We start from the raw sequence: 22,899 nt of genomic DNA, 5'->3' as shown, positions 1-22,899 counted from the left end.
TTTTTTTTTTAAACAAGTAAATGTGTATATTTTTTTTTCTCATACAGGTCTTTGAAGTTCTACATATTCATTCTCAGTGCTGAACTTTTTTCTCCCTTAAATTATTATAAACTTTTGCTGCTGTTTAATAAATGTGAAGATGTCTCGCAGTCCTGATGTGAAGGAAGACCCTGTGGAATGCCCTCTTTGCATGGAGCCCTTGGAGATAGATGATATCAACTTTTTCCCTTGCACCTGTGGCTACCAGATTTGCCGATTTTGTTGGCATCGAATTCGCACTGATGAAAATGGGCTGTGTCCTGCATGTAGAAAGGTAAATACCCCAAAATAATTTGGTATGGTTTCGGGGTTGAGTAAATTAAATTAAAGAATTTCTAAAAACTTCAGATGATAATAATATATTATCACATATAATAATTGTTAAATATAATATCTTGATAATAATGTATATTATTTATATATATATATATCTAAAATGTAATAAAGGAGCTGTCGGATCAGAGTGATAGCACAGCGGATAAGGTGTGGCTGATCCAGGTTCAATTCTCTCCCTGGCATTCTATATGGATTCCCTAGCCTGCCAAGAGTAACACCTGTGTTACTGAGTGTAACCCCAAAACAAAACCAAACAAAATAAAAGGATTTGGAGAGGTAGTGTATGGATGAAGGGGCTTGCCTTGTATGTAGTCCACTCCAGTAAGATCCCTGGCATTGCATAGGTCCTCCAAGAACAGCTAAGAGGAATCCCTGATAACTGACAAATGTGGCTTCCAGATTCCCTTTTAAAACAAAGGTTATAATTAGTGGGAAGAACATCGTCTTGGAAGTCAGAGTCAAAATCTAGGCTTTGTTATTGGTCGACTATCTGATATTGATCAGTTTTTATAGCCTTTCTGAGCTGGTTAAGGGGATTGAGAGTAAAGAAGGACTGAATTTAGTTAGGTTGGATAGTATGAAACTGGGAAAAATAATAGTATTACATGTGGGGCAAAATTCTCTTTAAATTTGTAATAAAAAATAGGAGTGAAATTTTTTTGAACTGGAAGAGGTCAGGGATTAAAGCGACAGAAATCCTGGTTCATAATTTGTTAAAATAGTAATCATAAATCTTGGCTAATGATGCTTTCCTCATTGCATACTTAAGGAAACCTACCTTTAAGAATTTAATTTGTTTTGAGTCATCAGCTAGTGGGTAGATTTGAGCTTCAAAGTCTTTGGCTTCCTTCTAATGCTAAAATGGTGTAATCTTAAAATTTTTGAGGTTTCTTTTTTGATGGCTTATTGATTTATTAAAATTAAAACTAATGTTGATCAAGTTCAGTTTTCTGTCCTCAAGATTCATTTAGATAGATGCCTTTCAAATGGTTCACAGCATAATTGCGCTGAAATATGCCTTTGACATTTCTTCATGGTTAACAGAAAATTAGCTTGTTTTGAAAATAAAGGTTTTCTGGGAAACTTGGTCCTAAAGTTATAGGACCAAATGATTTTATGGACATCTTCTTCATAACAGTTCTTAGGCTAACTAGAGATGCATGATGGCCTGGTATGGTGCTAGAATTAAAATTTAGGGCTCTGGAACATGAAGACTTTAACTCCAGGTTTGAGTTGTCTTGCAGAATTTGTCAGACAGTTTGGTAAGCTATCCTAGTCAGTACAGTAGTGAATTGGCACAAACCCAGTATGGAGCAAAGCTGATTCAGGTTCACTGGTTAAATCCTGTTCTAGATCCAGGAATGTTAATATGTTTGCTGAGACCTTTACTTCTACCTCTCCCAACACTGTATCCAAAAATTAACTCTATTCTGGAGGTTGAATTATGGGTATTCATGGGAAGATGTGGCACATGGCAGCTTTGTTCACATTCACTGTGTGAATCTAAAATTGCTCCACAGGGGCCAATGAGATAGTTCGGAGACAGCTCACTCACTGGGTTACATGCTTTGGAGTTTAGTTTTTGGCAGTGAGGTTTATTTTAATAAGCAGGTACATCCATTAAGTTGTAGTGAATAATGTATTAGAGTGAGTATGATTTTTGCCTTCTGCACTGTCTCCTCTCTTCAGTATAACTGTTGATCCTGATGCCAGGAAGTGTATTAGAGCAGGAGTAGTGCCAGGTCGCTGTGCGTTGTTACTTTTCTTCGGCAGGTCAAAGTTCCTGTTTGTTCTCTCAGAACTTATGGGACACAGCAAAAGCAGTACTGAGAGGAAAATTTATAGCTTTGCAAGCACACATCAGGAAGGAAGAAGGAGCTTACCTGAGTAGCTTAATGACACAGCTAATAGAACTAGAAAATGCTCAACAAAAGGACCCAAGAACAGGAAGACAGAAGGAAATAACAAAGCTGAGAGCAGAAATCAACGAAGTGGAAACTCAAAAAACAATCCGAAAGATCAACGAAAGCAGAAGTTGGTTCTTTGAAAAAATAAACAAGATTGATAGACCACTGGCAAACCTAACAAAGAAAGAGAGAGAGAGAAACTTGATAACTCGTATCAGGAATGAAAAAGGAGAGATCACTACTGATATGACAGAGATTCAAAGGGTAATCAGAAACTACTTTGAAAAACTCTACGCCACTAAAAATGAGAACCTGGAAGAAATGGATAAATTCTTGGACTCTTATAATCTTCCACGGTTGAAGGAAGAGGATGTAGCATATCTAAACACCCCCATCACCATTGATGAAATTAAAACAGTAATCAAATGTCTGCCGAAAAACAAAAGCCCAGGTCCAGATGGATTCACTAATGAATTCTATCAAACTTTCCAAGAGGAACTACTGCCAATCTTGGCAAGACTCTTTCATGAAATTGAACAAACAGAAACACTTCCAAATAGCTTTTATGAAGCCAACATCACCTTGATACCTAAACCAGACAGAGACGCTACCAAAAAAGAAAATTACAGACCAATATCACTGATGAATGCAGATGCAAAGATCCTCAACAAAATCCTGGCAAATAGGATTCAATGCCTCATTAAGAAGATCATCCACTACGATCAAGTAGGTTTCATCCCAGGAATGCAAGGCTGGTTTAACATCCGTAAATCTATCAACATAATACACAACATCAATAACAAGAAAAATAAAAACCACATGATCATATCAATAGATGCAGAGAAAGCATTTGATAAGGTCCAACACCCATTCTTGATCAAAACTCTCAGCAAGATGGGAATGGAGGGAACCTTTCTCAATATAGTGAAGGCCATCTACCACAAGCCAGTGGCAAATATTATCCTCAATGGAGAAAAACTGAAAGCCTTCCCTCTAAATTCTGGCACAAGACAAGGCTGTCCTCTCTCACCACTCCTATTCAACATAGCACTGGAAGTACTTGCTATAGCGATTAGGCAAGAAAAGGATATCAAGGGAATCCAGATAGGAAAGGAAGAAGTCAAGCTCTCACTGTTTGCAGATGACATGATACTCTACTTAGAAAACCCTAAAGACTCTATCAAAAAGCTTCTAGAAACAATAGACTCATATAGCAAGGTGGCAGGCTACAAAATTAACACACAAAAATCAATGGCCTTTCTATACACCAACAGTAATAAAGAAGAAATGGACATTAAGAAAACAACCCCATTCACAATAGTACCACACAAACTCAAATATCTTGGAATCAACTTGACTAAATATGTGAAGGACCTATACAAAGAAAACTATAAAACTCTGCTCCAAGAAATAAGAGAGGACACACGGAAATGGAAACACATACCCTGCTCATGGATTGGCAGGATTAACATCATCAAAATGTCAATACTCCCCAAGGCATTATACAGATTTAATGCCATCCCTCTAAAGATACCCATGACATTCTTCAAAGAAGTGGATCAGACACTTTTGAAATTCATTTGGAACAATAAACACCCTCGAATAGCTAAAGCAATCATTGGGAAAAAGAATATGGGAGGAATTACTTTTCCCAACTTTAAACTGTACTACAAAGCAACAGTTATCAAAACAGCATGGTATTGGAATAAGGATAGGTCCTCAGATCAGTGGAATAGGCTTGAATACTCAGAAAATGTTCCCCAGAGATACAACCATCTAATTTTTGATAAAGGAGCAGGAAATCCTAAATGGAGCAGGGAAAGCCTCTTCAACAAGTGGTGTTGGCACAATTGGATAGCCACTTGCAAAAAATTAAACTTAGACCCCCAGCTAACATCATGTACAAAGGTAAAATCCAAATGGATTAAAGACCTCGATATCAGCCCCAAAACCATAAGATATATAGAACAGCACATAGGCAAAACACTACAGGACATTACAGGCATCTTCAAGGAGGAAACTGCACTCTCCAAGCAAGTGAAAGCAGAGATTAACAGATGGGAATATATTAAGCTGAGAAGCTTCTGCACCTCAAAGGAAATAGTGCCCAGGATACAAGAGCCACCCACTGAGTGGGAGAAACTATTCACCCAATACCCATCAGATAAGGGGCTAATCTCCAAAATATACAAGGCACTGACAGAACTTTACAAGAAAAAAACATCTAACCCCATCAAAAAATGGGGAGAAGAAATGAACAGACACTTTGACAAAGAAGAAATACGCATGGCCAAAAGACACATGAAAAAATGTTCCACATCACTAATCATCAGGGAGATGCAAATCAAAACAACGATGAGATACCACCTCACACCCCAGAGAATGGCACACATCACAAAGAATGAGAATAAACAGTGTTGGCGGGGATGTGGAGAGAAAGGAACTCTTATCCACTGCTGGTGGGAATGCTGTCTAGTTCAACCTTTATGGAAAGCGATATGGAGATTCCTCCAAAAACTGGAAATTGAGCTCCCATACGATCCAGCTATACCACTCCTAGGAATATACCCTAGGAACACAAAAATACAATACAAAAACCCCTTCCTTACACCTATATTCATTGCAGCTCTATTTACCATAGCAAGACTCTGGAAACAACCAAGATGCCCTTCAACAGATGAATGGCTAAAGAAACTGTGGTACATATACACAATGGAATATTATGCAGCTGTCAGGAGAGATGAAGTCATGAAATTTTCCTATACATGGATGTACATGGAATCTATTATGCTGAGTGAAATAAGTCAGAGAGAGAGAGAAAAACGCAGAATGGTCTCACTCATCTATGGGTTTTAAGAAAAATGAAAGACACCCTTGTAATAATAATTTTCAGACACAAAAGAGAAAAGAGCTGGAAGTTCCAGCTCACCTCAGGAAGCTCACCACAAAGAGTGATGAGTTTAGTTAGAGAAATAACTACATTTTGAACTGTCCTAATATTGAGAATGTATGAGGGAAATGTAGAGCCTGTTTAGGGTACAGGCGGGGGTTGGGTGGGGAGGAGGGTGATTTGGGACTTGGGTGATGGGAATGTTGCACTGGTGATGGGTGGTGTTCCTTTTATGACTGAAACCCAAACACAATCATGTATGTAATCAAGGTGTTTAAATAAAAAAAAAAATTAAAAAAAAAAAAAAAAGTTCCTGTTTGTTGATTTGTTCAGTGTCTAAAAACAATTATGCCAGAAGGACTAGTTGTGTTATGGCCAGAAATAAGTGCAAATTCATAAATAGCATTTGCATTTTTGGATATTATAGTTGTTAATAATTACCTAATGAAAATTAGGATTACGGGCATGCATAATTGAACTGGCTGAATAGATATTTGTTATGTATTATGTGATATTACGTTAAATGGAAAAATTAAGAAAACATTAAGGAGCTGGAGGCTAGCTCTAGCCGGCAGGGGGTTGGGGGAGACCCCATGTGGAAGGCCTTCTCCCTAACTTGGGTGCACTGGGAGCCTTGATAGGCCCCCAGCCTTCCCCTCTTCTGCCCCCAGCCTCCAGGCCTTCTGGGGTGGCAGCCCAGGCGGCCAGACAAGGTGGGTGTCTGGGGGTCCCTCCTGGATGGGGTCCCAAGCTTTCCCCGCCCTTCCCTCAGCTCTAGGGAGGGAAGGGCACAGGGTGTAGGGCGGGCAGATCCTGGCTTCCGGCTCTCTCTCGATCCTCTCTTGAGCTGGAGGCTAGCTCTAGCCGGCATGGGGTTGGGGAGACCCCATGTGGAAGGCCTTCTCCCTAACTTGGGTGCACTGGGAGCCTTGATAGGCCCCCAGCCTTCCCCTCTTCTGCCCCCGGCCTCCAGGCCTTCTGGGGTGGCAGCCCAGGCGGCCAGACAAGGTTGGTCCTAACTTGGGGTGTGCTGAGATTTGCTCGGTTGCGCTAAGTTTGTCGCTGGCAATTTCTGACCACTCTGCATATGGAAAACCGTGCGGGGGCACTGCATATATTAAGAGTATTCCTTATCTTTATGTTATGTTTTGCATATCCAGAATGTCCATGTTGTATCCTGCCCTTTTTCACACCCCTTCAAAGCTCATTTTTACTCCTTAACTCTCTCACCCCCCCCAAACATCACTAACCCACATTACTCTTTTTAACTTCAGTATTGCACAATTCTAATCACAGACCAAAGCCGAGCATTGTGTGTAACAACTCCGAACTGTTTCAAAAGACATAAAATGGACACTTTTGTCTTTAGAATATTTTGTGTTTTTCCCTGACAACTATAAGTCTTACTAAATACTTTCTTATACAGTGACGATTCTAACCACTTTTTAACTTCTCTTTATGAGCTGTTCAACAAGGAATTTTGGTGAAAGAGTCCCCCAGTTTAATGCTTATGATTGAACCATGTCATGGGGATTATTGGACTTGTTCTTATGGCCCCCATATGCACCAATAACGCCACGTGGCATTGTTCCTTTTTTGCATAGGCACATTAAAATGAGAAAATACTATACATACAAATAAGATCCTATCTAATAGAGATTGGAATACACAAATCTTGTAGTGCAAAGGGACCTTACACCCTGAACATTGCATAATGACCTGGCACAGGCCTCAGAAGAATGGGCATTCTTCATTCACCCCTGATCTAGAGAAGCCATCCACGAAACATCCAGGTTTGTCTATAACATCACCTGGAAGCAATCCTCTACCACGGAAGACCCTACCACTGCTCAGACATAGACCTGCTCAAGAGACTTCCCTTAACACTGAGAAGACTTAACAACAACAACGACCTGCTTACAGGACAGGGCTCCCTGCATTGCCCTTTGATTGTGAGGTGAAACGAGAGGACGCTCCACATCCTGACTTCTATGTAGGATATGCATATTCCAGGATCTTTAATACAGAAACATGATACCAACAACAGAGACTGTATGAAAAGTGTGTTGGCACTATGGACAATGTCTTGGATTGGACGATCTAACTTGCCTGGAGCCTAGAGTTGGTCTTATGCCAGGAAACTTCAGGGTTAGGGTCTCTTTGTATTTAGGCCAAGGTTATTCCTTTCCATGCCTCTCATATTTTGGTGGGCTTATGCAACCAACAATTGCCACTCTAACACCGTTTTTACTGTGCTCCTTTGACTCTAATTCTTAAAAAAAAAAACACTTAAAATTTGAGGTTAACTTAAGCTAATATGCATGTACAGGGAAATGTAAAAAATACTATGCCTCTAATGTTTAAGAAGTTATGTAAGTTTTATGGCTTTAGATTGCCTTGTGTGCTGTTAAAAAATATTATAATGTGTTACAATCTGGGGACTTGAGGGACAAAGTAATTGTACATGGATTCCATTTTGTTTGTCTTAATGTTCTTTGGCTGAAAGTTCAAAGTTAAGATATCAGCAAGGCAACTTCTTCTGAGAACTATGTTATGGGTGATTGTCCTTCCACTGTAACTTTACCTTGTCCTCTTTGCATCTTTGTTCTCATAATTAAAAATAAAAAAATTATAAAAAAATTAAAAAAAGAAAACATTAAAAGGAAAATTAAAAAGTTTCAAAAAAAAAAGCATGTTCTTTCATGATATGATAGTAAAAGACAAGATCATCTTGAGCAAAAAGGATTATTTCTAATAATCCGGTGTAAGAAGGGGATGGGTTCTTATAGAACTATTAGATTAGGAATATATACATTAAAAATAACAGTGAGCCAGGAGGTAGCTTCAAGGGCTGAAGGGAATGCCTTGCATATTCGAGTGCCTGGCTCCACACAGTCTCCCGGGCATTGTTGATATAGTCCAGGATGCCCTTGAGTTACTGCCACAAAGGTCCTTAGGGAATAGCCTTCGGGTTCCCAAGCTGTGCTCAGTAAATGTAAATGTAAGAAAAAATGACAGTGGGCAAACGCAAGTCATAGGATAGAAAGTAATGTAGGTATTAGCCATAATAAAATTCAAAATCAAACATATTACAAAGGGACATAGAGAAATTTTAGACCGGGGGTATAAGGGCACTGGTGGAGAGTCATCAGCACTTTGGTGACAGTGTTGTGTGTCAACATTGTACAGTGTTGTCATAAATTTAACACTATTGTAACCCTATTATTAAAATTAAAACATTTTTAAAAAATGATTCTTAAAGTCCTGAATCTCTCCCTTCCCTTTCCTTCCCTCTCCTCCCCTCCCCTCCCCTCCCCTCTCTACTCCTTTCCTTTCCCTTCCCCTCTCCTTTTCTTTCCCCTCCCCTCCCTCCTCCTCTCTCCCCTCCCCTCCCCTTGTTTTTTTTTTTTGGGCCACACCTGGCAGCCCTCAGGGGTTACTTCTGGCTCTGTGCTCAGAAATCAATCAACTGGCAGGCATGGGGAACAAAATGGCATGCTGGGATTCGAACCACCATGTCCTGGATCGGCTGTGTGCAAGGCAAACACCCTACCTCTGTGCTATTGCTCTGGCCCCCTCTTTTTTCTTTTTTTCTTTTTTTCTTTTTTTTAATTTTATTTTTACTTTGACCAAAGTGGATTACAAATCTTCACAGTGATTTTTTAGGTACATAGTGACATTGAATTAGGGGCATTCCCACCACCAATGTTGTCCTCCCTTCACCCCTGTTCCCAGCATGCATCACATCCCTCTCCTTTAAAACTCCACCCCCCCCCCCCCGGTTGTTAGTATAAGTGGTCCCCTCTGTGTCTAGCATGTTGTAGATTGAGTGTTGCTTTTATTGTCATTGACTTTGGATTTGGTGTTTAAGTCTGATCATTTTTTATTTCTACTTAATGTTCATATGACTGTCTGGTCTTGGTACCCTCCATTATTTCTCCCTCAATTTGTGAGGCAGAACAAGGTGGTTCAAATTATGTGGTTCTGTTTAAAGGAAAGAAAAAATTATAAAATGGGGCAAAAATAAAGCAAAAATGGGAGGAATTCTTCTAGAGGCTATAAATATCAATTTAAGAGAAAAAAGGGAAAAAGGAAGAAAAACATAACAATATTAAGGCAAATTAAAAAAAAATCAAACAAAAAACTTGAATAGCACCACAGCAATAAAGACACCAACCACACAATAACCACGTTCCTCAACTAAAAAACAAAACAAAGCACAAAAAAGAAAACCCATGGAATAAAACACAAGTAACAAACAATAACAACCCCCCCCCCCACCAAAGTTAATTTGTACTTCTCTCTCTTTTTCTTGCATAGGCACAATAAATATTGGGAAAGTTAGAAAGGAAATTCCCTTGACCTAAGAAATACAGGGTTTCTGTGCCCTTGAAGTATACTGTCATGAGAATAACTACATACATGTTCTTTTACTCTCCCCTTGGTCCTTTGGTGGTGTCTGGAAACTTTCTGCTCCATCGTGGATGATAAAATCCTGCCTCTGTAGCTAGAGATCTTGGTATTTGCACAGGTCAAAGGATGGAGCCTAGGATGGAGTCTTACTTTATGATTCTAGGAGTTCTTTTTCTTCATTGTTGTTTTAATCAGTCTTCTATAGTTGGTGGCCTTGGTTTTTGCCCCCATCGTAGGATGAAGCATAGGATAGAGTCTTTCCTTATGTTTCCAGAAGATCTGCTCGGTTGCAGTTGTCTCATTCAGACCTCTAGAGTTACAGATCTTGGTTGTTGTACAGATCATAGGCCAAGGCCTAGACTAGGGTCTTTTTTTATTGGTGTCAGGATAGGTTCTGCCCAGTCATGGTTATCACAGTCTTCTGTAGATATTGAAGTTGACTTTTGTACCAATCAAAGAATGACATGTCTTCTGAATTCATCTTATTGTTAGGAGATGAGGTAAGACAACCTGCTCTTAGACCAAATTGTTGCCATTTCTTTATTATGAGGATGTCATATCAAAACCGGTGCATCTTGCTGTCAGCAGTATTAAAAATGTCCCAGAGGGAGTTTGGTTCCTGGAGCTGTTGCAGAGAACTGTATTGGTTCTATGTCTGAGATCTATGGTTCAGGGTTGGACGGTCACTCTCTAATCACATGGAATCTAAATTGGGACCACATGACATATGTTCAAGGTGGGAGGTGTCCCTGTATTGTAAAGTATATGAGTTCCTATCCCTAGTAGATAAGAGCTTGTTTCAATACGTAACATTTCCCCCTTTTTAGTATGCCTTTGCAAGGAGAAATGGTGGTCTTTTATATTGCTGGGGCATTTAGGGGTGAGAGTGTCAGGCTCCATCATCTCTGTGCCCTGGTTTTGACCTGAGCTATTATCCCCGGCAAGACTATTTCTTATAGGTTTTTGTATCAAGGAGAACCAGGGGCCGGGAAGGTGGTGCTTACAGGTAAGGTGTCAGTCTTGCAAGCGCTAGTGTAGGATGACCGTGGTTTGATCCCCCGGCATCCCATATGGTCCCCCAAGCCAGGAGCGATTTCTGAGCGCGGAGCCAGGAATAACCCCCGAGCGTCAAACGGGTGTGGCCCAAAAACCAAAAAAAAAAAAAAAGGAGAACCAAAACAGGTGGAGTTAAGGAGGAAGAGAAAACAGAAACAAGACTCTGTGTGTGTGTGTGTGTGTATTTATATGTATATATACACACATATATAAACATGACAATGTCTATATATACACACATATACTTACACACACACACACACACACATATATATATATATAAAGGAAAAAATAAATAAAAATAAGTTTAAAAAATAATATCAAGGGGCTGGTGAGGTGGCGCTAGAGGTAAGGTGTCTGCCTTGCAAGCACTAGCCAAGGAAGGACCGTGGTTCGATCCCCCGGTGTCCCATATGGTCCTCCAAGCCAGGGGCAATTTCTGAGTGCTTAGCCAGGAGTAACCCCTGAGCATCAAATGGGTGTGGCCCGAAAAACCAAAAAATAAAAATCAAGGGAACAAACTGATGCAGGAGACTACCTTACATTTGGGGATAAACAGGTTAAAAGGTAGTATTATATGTCTTAAACTTACAAAGGAAATATCGGCTTCCTCATTGTCTTTTGAGATTTTCTTGTGGGGGGTGGAATTCAGAGCACATTTTCATCACACACCCTGGTCTTGTTGAGATTGAGAAATGATTTGTGGCAGAAAGGGCTTGGGTAGAGTTCTTGTACTAGGTAACCTTCTGGAGCTGAGTTCGGTATCAAACAACAGTCCACATTGGGGGGGGGTGGGTGAGAAGGAGGGCCATAGCAGTGGTGTTGGTTGTAGATTCTTGCCGGGGGATTTTTTTCTTTTTTTCTTTTTGGTTTTTGGGTCACACCCAGCAGCGCTCAGGGGTTATTCCTGGCTCTACACTCAGAAATTGCTCCTGGCAGGCTTGGGGGACCATATGGGATGCCGGTATTTGAACCACTGACCTTCTGCACGCAAGGCAAATGCCTTACCTCCATGCTATTTCTGGCCCCGAATTTTTTTTTTTTTTTTTAAATAATGACCATACCAGTGATTTTAGGACCTAGCACCTGGGGATTTGTGGTGCTGGGAATACAACTCAGGGTGTCCCCTTTAGGTATGAGCTCTATCACTCGAACTGTTTCCTCAGCCCTATAAACTTACACCTTTTTAACAGCAACCTTTTGTTGAAGTATATCAAACAAATACACATGCCAGGGGAAGCTGTGTTCACAATGGAGAGGCTTTAACTTCTTATATTTTAGAGATCGGCAGATAAACAATAAGAAAGTATTGAAGTAGCATAGTGAACAATCATTTTTGTGCTTGTACACATGCACAACTTTGTACAAACTCATTTGCTTAAAACTTTAAAATACAGGTTAAATGGACACAAAATGGTCTCAGGCTCATTGGAAATATCAATCAATTTCAGAATATGTATTATTTTTAATGTATTGTGTTTGGTTTTATAGGACTTTTTGAATCTAACAGGGGTCCTCAAACTTTTTAAACGGGTCCAGTTCACTGTCCTTCAGACTGTTGGAGGGCCAAATTATAGTAAAAACAAAAATTATGAACAAATGTCTATGCACACTGCATATATCTTATTTAGAAGTGAAGAAACAAAATGGGAATAAATACAATATGTGGCCCGCAGGCCGTAGTTTGAGGACCATTGCTATAGAATATTGATTATTATTTTGGTTCTCAAAAAAATCTAAGTTGTTATGTCTTCAGGTTTTTTCTTCCTGAGACTGATGAAATATTTTCACACCTTTTATCATGTCTCTTAAAAGTGTGTGTATCTCTGTGTGTCCCCATCTATTGTCCATCTGTCCATCCATCCTTAATGTACTGTTGGATGTTGTCTTCTAATTTTTCCTCATTTTGTGTGTGTGTGTGTGTGTGTGTGTGTGTGTGTGTGTGTGTGTGTGTGTGTGTGTGGTGTGGTGTGGTGTGGTGTGGTGTGGTGTGGTGTGTGAGACTTAAGGTCCTGCCTGATGCTAATTATATCCATTGAGATTTTCTTCCGCAGTTGAATCACCATGTTACAAAGTTGTTCATGATTGAGTTTGAGGCTTACAATTTTTGGAGCACTCATCTCATCACTGTATACTTTCCACCTTCAATATTCCCCATTTCAGTTTTCCTCCTGCCCAGCCTGCCTCTGTGGCACTTTTTTCATTTTTTCCTTCTAGACACTGTGGTTTGCAAAGCTGTTATTCAGAGGGTTTCATGTATGTCATTTTATCTCCTTTCAGCACCCAGTTCTTACTCAGAGTAATTGCTTCCCACTATCATTGTCATAGCAATCCTGTCTTCCTCTTCATCCTCCCCCACCTTGTGGCAAGCTTCCTATTGTGGACAGGTCTTCCTGGTCCTCATTTCCATGGTTCTTAGGTATTTTTCTCATACCATTTTTTTTATAGCCTGCAAATGAATTTGTTCATTCTGTATTTGTCCCTTTCCCTCTGGTTCCTTCCACTTAGCATGTTACTGCCCATGTGCACCCATGACCTCATTCTTTCTAATGGCTTCATAGTATTCCAATGTGTAGGTGTATCGTAGTTTATTTTCCCCACTCATTTGGGCACTTTTCACTCAAGTTCTTGAGCACTTGTTTGTTTTCAGATTCTGGCTAGAATAGTGCTACAATATAAGAGTGAAGGTGTCTTTTCTTTTTTTTTCTTTTTTTTTTTTTTGAAGGTGTCTTTTCTATATTGTGTTTTTGGGACCCTATGGGTATATTCTCAAAAACAGTATAGCTAGGTTGTATGGAAACCTATTTCCCAGTTTTTTGAAGAATAGCCATGTTGTTTTTCAAAAAGGCTGGACCAGTTGATATTTCTACTAGCATCTACTGAATTCCACCTTTGTATTTACCATTTCTAGAAGTAGTGTTTGCTTCATTTTCATACTTCTTTTTGGTTTTTGGGTCACACCCTGTGGTGCTCAGGGGTTACTCCTGGCTCTGTGCTCAAAAATCGCTCCTGGCAGGCTCAGGGGAGCATATGGGATGCTGGGATTCAAACTGGGGTCCGTCCTTTGTTGGCCGCTTGCAAGGTAAATGCCCTACCGCTGTGCTATTGCTCTGGCCCCCATTTTCATACTTAATGCTACATATAAATATGTATGTATAATACTATATATAAAAATAGCCGGAGTGAGAGCACAGCAGGTAAGGTATTTGCCTTGCTTGTGGCTGACCTGGGTTTGATCCCTAGCATCCATATGGTCCTCTAAGCCTACCAGAAGTGATTTCTGAATGCAGAGCTGGAAGTAACCCTTGAGCACAGCTGGATATCACCCAGTAAGCAAAAAAAATAAATAAAAAATTCGAATGCTGCTGATATTTCTAATTTTGTTAAATACTATTTAAACAATAAAGAATTATTGAATGAAATTCTGTGTCTAGTAGTACCAGTAGCTGAAATCTGGTAAGATATATTTCTGTTGGTGGTTGTTCATGTCCTTTTATCTGTTTATATGCTTAATTCTCTATATCTGCCACTTATTGTTGTCATTGAGAAAGTTATTTGTAGGGCTAGCCAAGACTTCGAGGTTTTCCTCTAGCTAGGCTTTGAATTTGGTCAGTTGGGATTCCTCAAGTGTAAAGGTCTTTTGTCAAGCCAACCTGTTACTGGTTTGGTTGCGATCTTTCTTAATATTGTTTTTCACGACTCTCATTTTCTTCTAAGCCCCCCTCCCCCTTTTTGTTCTGCCTGTCTGTGCTTCTTTTCCAGAAACTGAAATGATCTTTTTGGGGTGATCTTTGTGTCCCTTCATCTCTCCAGATTTCTCTACCTTGTATTGTCCTGGGGCTTTGAATATTGTCCCTCTTCCCATTTACCGTTTCTACTTCTCTCTGTATTTTGACTATAATCAGACTTTGGATTTCCCCACTGCTTGTTATTGTTGATTATAGGTTGCTGGTTAAATGTAAGATTTGTATTATTGTGGGTATTTTTTTGGTCTATGGCAATATTGTTTTACTATTACTGAAAATCTGAAATTCTCAAAATAGTATGATAAAGTTAGATGTTTATTAAAAGCAAGGGATTAAAAGTTACAGCTCTTGGTTAGTCTTGATTTAAAACTAATAAGGTGGAAATTAAAATTATTTTAAATAAATGGTTGAAGCACTGTTTGTAATGTTTGGAACAAGGCCAGAAGTAGATTTAGAGGAAAAACTATAAATGCATTATTACAAAACAGAACAAAATTAAATATAATATTTTTTCCACTTAATGAACTAAGTGAAACATAAGCATTATAACAGTGGAAACAGATGTGAAGTAGGATTTCATTAAATAGAAAAAAATCGCTTTCTATAATGGTTCACTTTTGTGTTCCATGAAAAGACCAGTGTGTAATCAAACTCAGCAAATCTGATCAGAATATAAAGAGAAAGCACATGTGAATACATTACAAATAGAAATAGAATATGACTACACATATGAAGGAAGTTAATATTTATACTAGAGATTATCAGCCATTTTTGTAGTCTGGCATTTTTTAACTGAATTGACTATTACAATAATTTGTATGCTAAAAATGCTCCTCCACAAATGCTCTTACTTATCATGGTTTGGTATGTAATACACAATAGCGCCTTTATTATTATTTTTATTTTTTATTTTTTTTGGGCCACACCTGGTGACACCCAGGGGTTACTCCTGGCTATGCGCTCATAAGTTGCTCCTGGCTTGAGGGACCTTATGGAACGCTGGGTGATCGAACTGTGGTCTGTCTTAGGCTAGCTCGGGCTAAGCAGAAGCTCCACCGCTTGTGCCACCGCTCTGGCCCCCCACAATAGCACCTTTAAAGAAAGAATTTCTGCATGTAAACTTTTTGCTCCTTTATTTCTAGGAAGTTAAGTTTAGCATGTGTGTTTCAGTCAGAAATTAAATCCAGGGCATTTGGCTTAAGAGGGTTTTTAAAATATTATTATTAGCTTTGTGGGTCCCACTCTCTAGTTATTCAAATTCTGGTTCTTCATTTTCCATCATTTTTTTACCTTCATTTCTCATCAGTTAATAATCTATCATTGTACAATAGGTATTTTTAGTGGTGTATATACTAAAATGCTAGTATATAGCGTTCTAATATTTTAGGCTCTTCTAATTTAAGAAACCTTTTACAAATAAAGGCTAGTAAGACTATATTTGCTATTTGTGTTGTTACATGTTTCACGCTATCTAGAAAGTTTAAATTTTTGTAGCAGCAGAGATGCAGTTTCACATACATTGAAATTTAAAAAGTTTATATCAGTTTCCTTTGAGTTACTGAATTCTTTGGAGGTTAAATGATAATTTGCCCCTTTGTTCTCTAGTGTTGGTATCTTTTACATTCTGTGATAGTTCTAGTTTAATTAAATTTACTTTTGAAGCCCAATAGAACTTTTTTGTTTGTTTGTTTTTGGGTTACACCCAGCGGCACTCAGGAATTTTACTCCTGGCTCTGCACTCAGAAATTGCTCCGCAGGCTCCGGGGACCATACAGGATGCCGGGATTTGAACCACGGTCTGGCCTCTGTTGGCCGCGTTCAAGGCAAATGCCTTACTGCTATGCTATGGCTCTGCTCCTCCTCCCAATAGATTGGGGGGGGGGGGTTTGGGATCACACCCACCGGCGCTCAGGATTTACTCCTGGCTCTGCTCAGAAATCACTTTTGGGAGGCACGGGAGACCAGATGGGATGCAGGATTCAAACCACCATCTGTCCTGGATCAGCTGCATGCAAGGCAAATGCCCTACTGCTTTGCTATCGCTCTGGTTCCCAATAGAATATATATATTTTTAAGGAATAATACATCTTAGAGCAAAAGAAAATTAGAATAAACAATGTCTATTACATAATTACAGTGAAACTTGATAATACATTCTTATTTTTGCTATGTCATTTTTCTTTTCTTTTTTTGGGGGGGGGGGTCACACCCGGCAGCGCTCAGGGGCCACTCCTGGCTCTATGCTCAGAAATTGCCCCTGGCAGGCACGGGGGACCATATGGGATGCTGGGATTCGAACCACCGTTCTTCTGGACGCAAGGCAAACGCCTTACCTTCATGCTATCTCTCTGGCCCCCTGCTATGTCATTTTTCATCAATATTTTTGTGTTTCTGCATATCTTAGTTTTATGTTATTTTGCATCTTTATATTGGGATTTTCTTTTTTTTTTTGGTTTTTGGGCCACACCCGTTTGACGCTCAGGGGTTACTCCTGGCAATGTGCTCAGAAATCGCCCCTGGCTTGGGGGGACCATATGGGACGCCGGGGGATCGAACCGCGGTCCGTTCCTTGGCTAGCGCTTGTAAGGCAGACACCTTACCTCTAGCGCCACCTTCCCGGCCCCTGGGATTTTCTTATGTCAGAGAATGTTTGCAAAGAAAATAAGCCTTTAAGTGTTAAGTTTCCCCGTGTTTACAGAAGAATGAGTTCTACAAAAGTTACATCATTGTTTCTCAAATTGTCTATGAGAAAAAACAAATTTGCATGGATACTTCCCACCCTGTGTGACCCGTCTCTTAGGACGGATATGTCTTTTTACTAATGTTTAGTATGCACCTTGTATCACCTCATCAGGCACACTTACATCTTATTCTATAGCATATCCACTGATATGCTAGCATTAAGTTTCTGTAACAGTTCTTAAATATTTATTCTCAGGTTTCATATTTTTCTTGTCTTAAGAGTATTAAAATGCAGGGGATAGCAGTAGTTCATATGCTGCTAGCTCCATGCAGTGGGTGTACTGTCTGTCACATTGCTAGTATTCTCAAGTGATCTGTGCAGCGAGTAGACTATCACAGTGGGTGCCATTGCTTTAAATTAAGGGGGAGAATTTTTTCCTCTTTTCTTTTTTCCTTACTATTTATTTTTTCTTTTTCTTATCTTTTCTATTTTTCTTCTTTTTTATTATTTAAATTTTTTTATTTACTTCTGTTTTCATGCTTATTATATGGTGGTGATTGTTTTTAGTAGCTGGGTGCTTTTTTTGTAGATGCTGGGTTTTTTTCCTTTTAAGTTGATATTTATAAACTGTAGTTTTTTGTTTGTTTTTGTTTTTATTTTTTAATAGAACCACATAGCATGAATCCTCTTGTTCTGCCTCATGAATTGTGTGTGTGTGGGGAAATGGAGGGTACCAGGACCAAGCATTTGTATGAACATTGAGTGGAAATAAAAAATGATCAGACTCACACCAAACCCAAAGTCAGTGACAACAGAATCGATACTCAATCTACAACAAGCTATACACAGAGGGGATCAGTTAACACTGGCAGACCAGGGGACAAGAGAAGGAGATATGGGATGCATCTGGGAATAGGGGTGGAGGGAGGACAGCACTGGTGGTGGGAGTGGCCCGGATTTATTGTCACTATGTACCTTGAATATTACTGTTACTGTGAAAGATTTGAAATTCACTTTGGTCACAGTAAAAATTATTAAAAAACAACAACAACAACAAAAGACACAAGGGTAATGAACCCAATAGAATTTTATCTGACATCTTCTGTTAATTTATCAAAATCTTACATAAATTAATAACTTAGTGATTATAAAAAAAACCAATTAAGGGGAAGAGCTTTCAAATGAACTTAATGATAAATTCTTCAAAAGGAGCTACTGAAAAATTTAGTGGTACAAAATATCTTTTCCACATGCAGTTAAAAAAAGCAATTTTATGAAAAGATTTTAATTGGCTTGTATATAGTTCATTTTATGATCTGCCTTTATAGCTCAAAATAATTATGCAATTAGCATCATCAAAGAACATTAGGACTTGAAATAAAATTATACAAATATAGAAAGGTAGCAGAAAGAGAAAGATTTGAGGGGAAACATTTAGGTAAAAATCTTCAATGGGGGAAGATTATATCTTTGATCAGAGAACTGAACTTATTTTAATAGACCTATAAACCATTTGGTTCCTTGAACTAAAATGCAAGAACGTTTTGAAATAAGCCTTTTTCTTTTGGGGCAGGGGGTTTGGGTCACACCTGACAGCGCTCAGGAGTAACTCCTGGCTCTATGCTCAGAAATCGCTCCTGGCAGGCTCAGGGACCATATTGGATGCCGGGATTTGAACCAATGACCTTTTGCATGAAAGGCAAACAAACACCTTACCTCCATGCTATCTCTCTGGCCCCAAGCCTTTTTCTTTTTAAAAGACAACTAATTGTGCTAAATTCTCGATTCTAGAAAGTAGTTTGTACATTTTCCAAATATTGGATGCTTAACTATGTTTTTCTAACTTTATATTTGATCCTAGACACAGTTCTCAGGTCATGCAAAAGTTAAATTATGGAGTTAAGGGCCCGGAGAGATAGCACATTGGCGTTAGCCTTTGCCAGCAGCCGATCCAGGACCAAAGGTGGTTGGTTCGAATCCCGGTGTCCCATATGGTCCCCCGTGCCTGCCAGGAGCTATTTCTGAGCAGACAGCCAGGAGTAACCCCTGAGCACCGCCCAGTGTGACCCAAAAACCAAAAAATAAATAAATAAATAAAAAATTGTGGAGTTAAGTTTTGTGTGCCTACTGCTAATAAGTTGGCATTGGAGTTTGCTAAACAGGATAGAAGATTAATTTATTTAGCAAGGACATTTAGATATTTAATATGTAAGTGATACTATATAGATACTTAGAACATCCAGGGTTACTAAGAATATTATTAAAATAATATTAAGAGGGGCAGGAGTGACAGCACAGTGGTAAGGCATTTTGCCTTGCATTCAGCCAACACAGGGACAGACTCAGGTTGAATCCTGGCATCTCATATGATTCCCTGAGCCTGCCAGGAGTAACCCTGAACACTACTGGATGCAGTCCCACTTCTCCCCCCGCCAAAATTAAGAGCTGCTGGAGAGAGGTACAGTGTTTGAGGCTTTTGTATGGCATATGGCTGACTCCAGCCAGATCCTTGATATCAAGAATGATACCCTGAGCACCACCAGGGTTCAGATCTGAAAACAGAGCCAGGAACAGACCCTGAGTCATGCTGAATGTGACCCAAACATTCTACACCCAGAAAAAAAAAAAAAAAAGAATAATAAAAGTATTATATACTTAAGAACAGGATTTTTTAACTTAACGTAAGAGAACCGTCACTTAATGACTTGCAGTGTTAAACTATTATTATTATTATTATTATCATTTTACAAAATTTTGGTTTTGTATATAGAAAATAACTATCTTGAAGTAATAAAACATTTTAGATATTAAGAGACTCCTCTGCCCCCCCTTCCTTCTTTATGGCATTTATTTTCCTCCCTCGTTTTTGATGATGTCATTTCTCTTGGTCTCACTTCTGTGCATTGATAGTCACAATCTCAATCATTTCTGGTATCTTATACTATCATTTCATATATGTGTCTAACTGTCCTACTTATATTGGGGGAGTGTCTGGACCACATCCCCAGATGGCTCCCTTCTTTTTGCTTGGGGGACCCTTGGAGGTCAATCCCAAAAAAGGAGTCTCGTTGTAAGAGCAAAGAATCTTCTCAAGTGGAGACTGCTTCGTGGGATTAAGACGAAATTGTCCTGGGGGCATAAGAACCCAAGCTAAAGTTGGATCGGTTGGATCGGTTGGATCGGTTGGTTGGTTGGTTGGTTGGTTGGTTGGTTGGTGGGTGTAGAAGCATTTGATACTAGTGGTTGTGTTGAGGTGATTGCTAGATTTTCCGAACAGCTTTGCTGTAAGATCATGGCCTCCTTCCTACCTGTTTTGTCCTATTAAATCCTTTCACAGAAAAAAATCCTGTCTGGCCAGAGTCATTCCTGTGCTATGACAGGAGAAACATGTTTTTGTTACGGGTGACCTTGTACTCGCTCAGATCAAACCAGGATTGGCTGCTTTTAAGGCAAGTGCCTTACTCCTGTGCTCCTTCTCCAGCCTCTCTTCTATTTCTTGTTAAAGAGTGTTATGCATGGGGTGCAACTTTAATCACTTTCTATATATATATATATATATATATTTTTTTTTTTTTTTTTGGTTTTTGGGCCACACCCGGCGGTGCTCAGGGGTTACTCCTGGCTGTCTGCTCAGAAATAGCTCCTGGGAGGCACGGGGGACCATATGGGACACCGGGATTCGAACCAACCACCTTTGGTCCTGGATCGGCTGCTTGCAAGGCAAACGCCGCTGTGCTATCTCTCCGAGCCCACTTTCTATATTTTTATTTCTTCAGTTCTCAGAGAAACTGAATAAATTACTATGATCCCATTCTATAGAAGAGAAGACTTGAGTTCGAATACATAGCTTAGCCAACGTGTTCTCAGAGAATAGAGTGAGAGTCAAGAGCCAAAGCTAGGCAGTCTTTTTTTAAAGTTATCTTGACACTAATAGTAGGAATAAAAATAATACTATAATGACAAAAATAAAAATGATAACATTTAATTGCTATTATTTATTGAGAGGTTACTGTGTACCAGTGACAGTAATGATTACTTTATGAGAGTTTTTGTTGTTGTTGTTTGTTTTTGGGCCACACCTGGCATCGCTTAGGCGTTACTTCAGGCTCTGTGCTCAGGAATCACTCTTGGCATGGTTAGGAGACAGAAATGCCAGAAAACATCTCAGGTCGACCACATGTAAGGCAAATGCCCTTACGGCTGTGCTATTGCTCCGGCCCTATGAGAGTTATTTAATCTTTATCCCAATTAGTTTCATTTTACATCTGAGACTTCTTAGCCATTGGGTTTAATTAACTTCCAAAGGCTATAGTGATGACACTGAATTAAAACTCTTGAGCCAGAGTATTAGTATTGTTTATATGTTCACCTCTCTGACCCTCTTAGATATATTGAAGGAAATAAATTAAAGGTTAAGTATTATACCCTCATTACTTTTTAAGCAGATAGTTTTTTTTTTCTTTTGGTTTGTTTGTTTTGGGGCCACACCCGGCAGCGCTCAGGGGCTACTCCTGGCTCTGTGCTCAGAAATCACCTCCGTCAGGCTCAGAGGACCATATGGGATACCAGGATTCGAATCATCGTCCTGCATGCAAGGCAAACGCCTTGCCTCCATGCTATCTCTCTGGCCTCAGATAGGTTTTTATTAAATATATAAATATATAAACCCCATACTTAGGACATCTCTCAACCTTGTGCTCTAAAAAACGTTTTAAATTTATTTAAAGAAAGAAGGGGCCGGAGAGATAGCATGGAGGTAAGGTGTTTGCCTTTCATGCAGAAGGTCATCAGTTCGAATCCCGGCTTCCCATATGGTCTCCCGTGCTTGCCAGGAGCAATTTCTGAGCATGGAGCCAGGAATAACCCCTGAGCACTGCCGGGTGTGACCCAAAAACAAAACAAAAAACAAAACAAAAAAAAAAAGAAAGTATATCACATAGTTGACATAGTTGATCATAATACATTTGTTTCCAGATAGGTGAAAGCAAAGTTATTGGGAACAAAAGGAAATAAAAAGGAAAAATAAAAAGGAAGTGAAGAAAAATTAAAAAAAAAGAATGAATATATAAAAGTACAGTAGCAAGTACATTTCTGAAAATTACTGTATCTCCAATGTAGGTTTAGTTATCTCTTGTTAGCTGTTCATGCTGTTAAATTGTTGCGTTCCTATAGGGTTGACAGCATTAAACAAATGAAGTTTTGTCCAGAGATCCACAGCACTATTTTTGATACTATGACTTTTAGGGCCATATATCCAGCTGCCAGGGTTCCTAGAAGAAGAAAGATATGGTTGGGTGAAGTGCCTGCACTCACTCCAAAAAGCTTTGGTAATAACAACTTTAGAATCAGTGTACCTGAAGTTTGGTCAGATTGGTATCCTGAAGGGAATTGTAGAGGGTCATTGGGAAAACTTGCAATTGTGGTGATGGAGACAACAGGCGTTGGCTTCAGCAGGGTAGGGCTTGACCTTCCCTTCTCTTCTCGAAGTGGTCAGCTTTCTGCTGCATGGGCTGGTGTATCAGTGATCTTTGGTGGCTTGGTTTACATCTTATTAAAGGAAAGAGTGTGTCTGTGGAGCTTGCCCAGTTCGAACATAGCCACTGTTTGTGTTTGTGGGTGTGGTTACAGCTGTCAGGCTACCTGGAAGAAGGAAGGGATGGGGGAGGGTGCCCCCACTTGCTCCAAAAATCCCTGATGATTTTAGCCTCAGAACTTCATACCTAAAGTTTGGTAGACTGGTGTCTTCAAAGGGATTGTGAGGGTCAGTGATGAGTCAAGGCCACTGGGAAAAGAGCAGTTGTGGGTTATGAAGGCAGCAGGCGTGGCTTT

At 39.5% G+C, this 22,899-nt stretch overlaps 1 protein-coding gene across 7 annotated transcripts in view; it reads left to right on the top strand.

Annotated features, from left to right (window-relative positions):
• CNOT4 (CCR4-NOT transcription complex subunit 4) overlaps positions 1–22,899 on the top strand; it is a 187,204-nt gene that overhangs the window by 81,848 nt on the left and 82,457 nt on the right. For all 7 annotated transcript variants that reach the window (XM_049774522.1, XM_049774514.1, XM_049774553.1 and 4 more), the window contains exon 2: positions 48–313. In XM_049774522.1, the coding sequence (XP_049630479.1) occupies positions 140–313 (174 nt within the window). In that variant the 5' untranslated portion in view covers positions 48–139. The remainder of the gene's footprint in view (positions 1–47; positions 314–22,899) is intronic.

This window comes from Suncus etruscus, chromosome 1 (genome assembly GCF_024139225.1).
Source record: "Suncus etruscus isolate mSunEtr1 chromosome 1, mSunEtr1.pri.cur, whole genome shotgun sequence".
In the NCBI taxonomy this organism is placed as follows: Eukaryota; Metazoa; Chordata; class Mammalia; order Eulipotyphla; family Soricidae; genus Suncus; species Suncus etruscus.
The sequence above is the reverse complement of the archived record's forward strand: the minus strand, read 5'-3'. Positions and strand labels throughout refer to the sequence as shown.